Source organism: Aplysia californica, unplaced genomic scaffold (assembly GCF_000002075.1).
Source record: "Aplysia californica isolate F4 #8 unplaced genomic scaffold, AplCal3.0 scaffold00070, whole genome shotgun sequence".
NCBI lineage: Eukaryota > Metazoa > Mollusca > Gastropoda > Aplysiida > Aplysiidae > Aplysia > Aplysia californica.
Genome location: NW_004797340.1, coordinates 993,695 through 998,061, shown reverse-complemented (window position 1 = coordinate 998,061; position 4,367 = coordinate 993,695). Strand labels below are relative to the sequence as shown.

At 44.6% G+C, this 4,367-nt stretch overlaps 1 protein-coding gene across 1 annotated transcript in view; it reads left to right on the top strand.

Moving 5' to 3' along the window:
• The window catches only part of LOC101846800, a gene marked incomplete at its 5' end in the record, with an annotated part of 24,554 nt that extends 20,652 nt beyond the window's left edge, over window positions 1-3,902 (top strand). The window contains 2 exon segments of the mRNA XM_013079989.2: window positions 51-1,173; window positions 3,139-3,902. Of these exon segments, the coding sequence (XP_012935443.1) occupies window positions 51-1,173; window positions 3,139-3,314 (1,299 nt within the window).
• Window positions 3,903-4,367: the final 465 nt, after the last annotated feature.

Genomic DNA, 4,367 nt, shown 5'->3' with positions numbered 1-4,367 from the left:
AATCAGTACAATGTCCACGCCTGCTGACTTGACCGTACTTCCTGTTTCAGATGCACACAATTATGGCTTCCCTCGTAAGCCGGCCATTATCGCGTTACCGCAGAAAAAACAAAAACGCTGCAAAAACAACAAATCCTGACAATGAGAAGGAGACAGCCACTGTATACAGCCATTCTAGTCACCCCATTCCAGGAGATGACGTTATCACGCTGCACAAATACGGCCCGAGTCCGTACGGCAGCCGCAAACTGCCGAGGAGCCGAATGGACATCACGGAGATCTCCGTGTCAGAAATTACTATCGACGAGTGTCAAGAGCTACGCCGCGCGCACCCAGAACCACACCAGGTGTCCCTCCTGAGGCAGACACTGAGGCACGGACTGGGCAGCGGCCGTAGTCTTGACTACCTCAAATCTAGGTCACAGCATTCCAGCGTCCGCCAACTGGGAGACTATGAGGACCGCTCCAGCATCAGCACGGGCGGCCGGCTGCGCTCTGTGTCCATGAGGCAGGAAGACCTGCACAGAAGCCGGCGATCTCTCCGCGATTGTATCGAGACTCGCAGCGTAATGGCGGCCTCTGTCTTCGGTAGCAGCAGCGTGGGCCTCAACATCCTGCCAGCCACGCAAATGGCTCTGGAATCCAGCGACCCTGACGTGATCAGAAGAAGAACTGTAGGCCAGACGGTGTGTGTCTGTGTGAAGTCCCTGGTGGAGATCTCCCTGTTCACCAAACCGTTGTGTCTGATGGCCATGACGATGTACAGCCTCACCTACGCGGGATACCTGACCTTGACCTACCTCCCTGCCTACGCCACGAGAATCGGGATCACGCAGACCCAGTCCGCGCTCCTCCTCACCGTCTCTGGTCTCCTCGACGTGGGAGCTCGGATTTTCTTCTCCTTCCTGGCCGACCTGCAGTGGGTCCGGCCGCACATCATCATCGGAATTACCGCCACCGTTATAGGTCTCATCACTCAGTTCATCCCGCTCTTCCAGACTTTCAAGCTGCTCATCTTCTTTGCTGTCATGCACGGCATTTTCAACTCGGTGGGGCCCAGCCTCTACTCGGTGTTCATTGTGGACATTCTGGGTATCGAGTACCTGGCTAAGATGTTGGCCGTGGGAAGCATGGCCACGAGTATTCTTGTCGCTGCACAGTACGCCTTTCTCGGTGAGTTCAGTTTTGTGAGATGAAGGGTTGTTTATTAGTTATGTTCTGAAATGTCCACTCCACGATGGAATCTGTGTCACAGCATGGTTTCTGAGGGGAGAGAGAAAGAGAGAGAGAAAGAGAGAGAGAAAGAGAGAGAGAGAGAGAGAGAGAGAGAGAGAGAGAGAGAGAGAGGGAGAAAGAGAGGGACAAAGGGAGAGAGAGAGAGGGGGGGGTTCGATCGAGGGGATAGAGAGAGAGTGAGAGAGCTACAAAAATAAAGAGAGAAAGAGAGAGTAACAGATAGCAAGAGACAGAGAAAAAGAGAAGAGAGAGTGAGAGAGAGAGAGAGAGAGAGAGAGAGAGAAAGAGAAGGAGAGAGAGAGAGAGAGAGAGGGCGGGAGAGAGAGAGAGACAGAGAGAGAGTTAGAGGAGGAGGGGGTGATGTCGAAATATAGATCGCACTAGACAATTTCAACTGTATAAGGTCATATCAAATTTTCAGCAATTGTTATTGTATGCAACCCAAGGGAAGTGACTCCTTATTTTTTGTAGGGTAGACGAACTTTTGACTGTGTTATCGCCCTTTACTAGTAAATTGCACCATGTCATGCAGGCCAGTTGTCTGCCTGTCTCGGAGAAGTCCTAATTTGGAAAAAAGAACCCCCCCAAAGAACGATGATTGTTGTTTGAATTTTCAAGCTACCACCGAAACAATTTTAATGATTTAGGCGATAAACTTCGATCCTTACTTTCAGGACCAGCGTGATCTGAGAAAGATACGGTTTCCCAACTGAAAAAAATAATACTGAAAAAACAAAACAAAAAACAACAAAAAACCCACTTAAAAACAAACATAAAAAACCGAAAGTACACTGTACTCGATTAAAACTTTCCCCAACTCAAACGGGAATCGAACTCAGGTGTCCGGTGAATGGCGATAGATTTACTGTCTTTGCCCAGAGCAAACGACAGCGCTCATAATAATAATATGACCTTTTGCAGTTGCGGCGAGCGCCGTAAAACTCTTACTAAAACAAAAGCAAACGACATAATAATATTATCTTTTCAAGGATACACTTTTACTCTTAATGCAAGTGTGAACAATATATAATATGTAACACGAGCTCTAGACCTACGTCGCATATATTGTTCTGTAGAGCGTGTATACGCGCAATATAAATACGGTTATTTTTTGTTCATTTGTCGTTCATTTGTTGCTGCTGTTGTTTATGCTGTTATTATTGTTGTGTTTGTTGCTGTTCTTGCTGTTGTCTTTGATGTTTTTGTTGTTGTTTTTTTATGCTGTTGCTGTTGTCGCTGTTGTTGCTACTGTTACTGCTGTTGTTGTTGTTGCTGCTGTTGTTGTTGTTACTGTTACTGCTGTTGTTGTTGCTGCTGTTGATTTTGACGTTGTTGTCGCCGTCGCTCTTTATTGTTGTTGATAAATAAAGTTTCCTCCTATCAACCACCGATCGTTTATTTCTCTCCTACTTCTCTCTCGTGTTTGTTACTCTCTTGAAAGACGTCTAATCTTCGGCACCGAGAGGACCTATAATTTGTTTTGCAAGTGGTATACAACTCTTACTACAACAAAACAACGACCGCACGAACTTTCCATGAACTCCACCCAGTATTGCAGAGCTGTCATTTTTACGTCTTTATCTCAAACACGGGGATGATTTTCTTTAGATCTCTTTAAAGACAAATTTTAGAAAGTTGTAACCGTTTTGTCATTATTTTCTCAATATATTAAATTGATCTTTTTCAGAAATAATTGAGTGTATTTGAGTATAATTTTTATGCTATAATAATTTTTTTCATCCTTCTCTTTTCTCCCGTGTTTCTTCATCGCCCACCCCTCCCCACACCACCGTCCCTCTTCCCACACTTCTCGTCCCCCTATCTTCCCACCCCCACTCACACCTCCAACAATACCCCCTCCCCCTCAAAACCCCTCCCTCTCCCCGCCACTCACCCACGCAGGTGCTGTGATCGAGGCCACCCACAGTTTTAACCCTGTGTTCTACTACGCGGGCACCAGCTACCTTGTCGCAGCGCTCCTGGTCTTCTTGGAGCCCATCCTCAGGCGTCTTCACGAGGCACAGGCGCGAAAACTGGAGGAAAAGGAGGCGGCTGCCCGGAGGGACGAGGAGGAGTAGAGGAGAGAGAAATACATACATAGATAGATAGCTAGATATATAGATAAATCGATAGATAAATCGATTGATCGATAGATCAACTATGGACGAATAGAAAGATAGGCTATTGCCAAATAGATAAATAGATAGACTGCAGACAAATTGATAGATCCATCAAAGGCAGACAATGTATTTGGATGGGTATACCAATTGATTGTTAGATCGATTGATCGATAGATCGATCGATAGATAGACAGATCAATAGGTAGACAGATCGATAAATAGATAGATAGATAGGATAGTTAGATAGTGCCAATAAGTAGATCTATTAAATGTTAACTTTGTAAAGTATTGTAAAAGAAGGATAATTGGATGGGTAGAATACGTGATTGATGCCTAAGGGGTGGGGAGACAGATGAATATATAATATAATAAATGTATATCATGTAGATGGATGAATACATGGAATGACAGATTCGGAGATAAATATATTCCCAGATAGAAAGATGGATAGACTGTACCTAGACAGAGAGTGTCATTAAACTAAAAGCGATATGACCGAAATATGAATGAAAGAGAGAAAGAGAGACAGACAGACAGAAAGAGAGAGAGAGAGAGAAAGAGAGAGAGAGAGAGAGAGAGAGAGAGAGAGAGAGAGAGAGAGAGAGAGTGAGAGAGAGAGACAGAGAGACAGAGAGAAATTTGACAGCTTGTGGAATAAAAGTTTACTTTGACACCTATATGTGTGCATATTTGTGTGTGTGTGTGTGTATGTGTGTCTGAATGTGTGTGTGAGTGTGTGTGTGTGTGTGAGTGTGTGTGTGTGTGTGTGTGTGTGTGAGTGTGTGTGTGTGTGTGTATGTGTGTCTGAATGTGTGTGTGTGTGTGTGTGTGTGTTTGTGAGAGTTTGGTGGCACGTCTCTCCGTAACACACGTGCCTGTTTACATCTGACTATTCTGATATGTATGTGTTGTGTATTGAATTTGATTCTAGTTATTTTACCCCGATTTTGTTCTTGAGATCAATGTAAAATACTGTACTTTTATGTTCGGCATAAATAATCCATTTGAAAT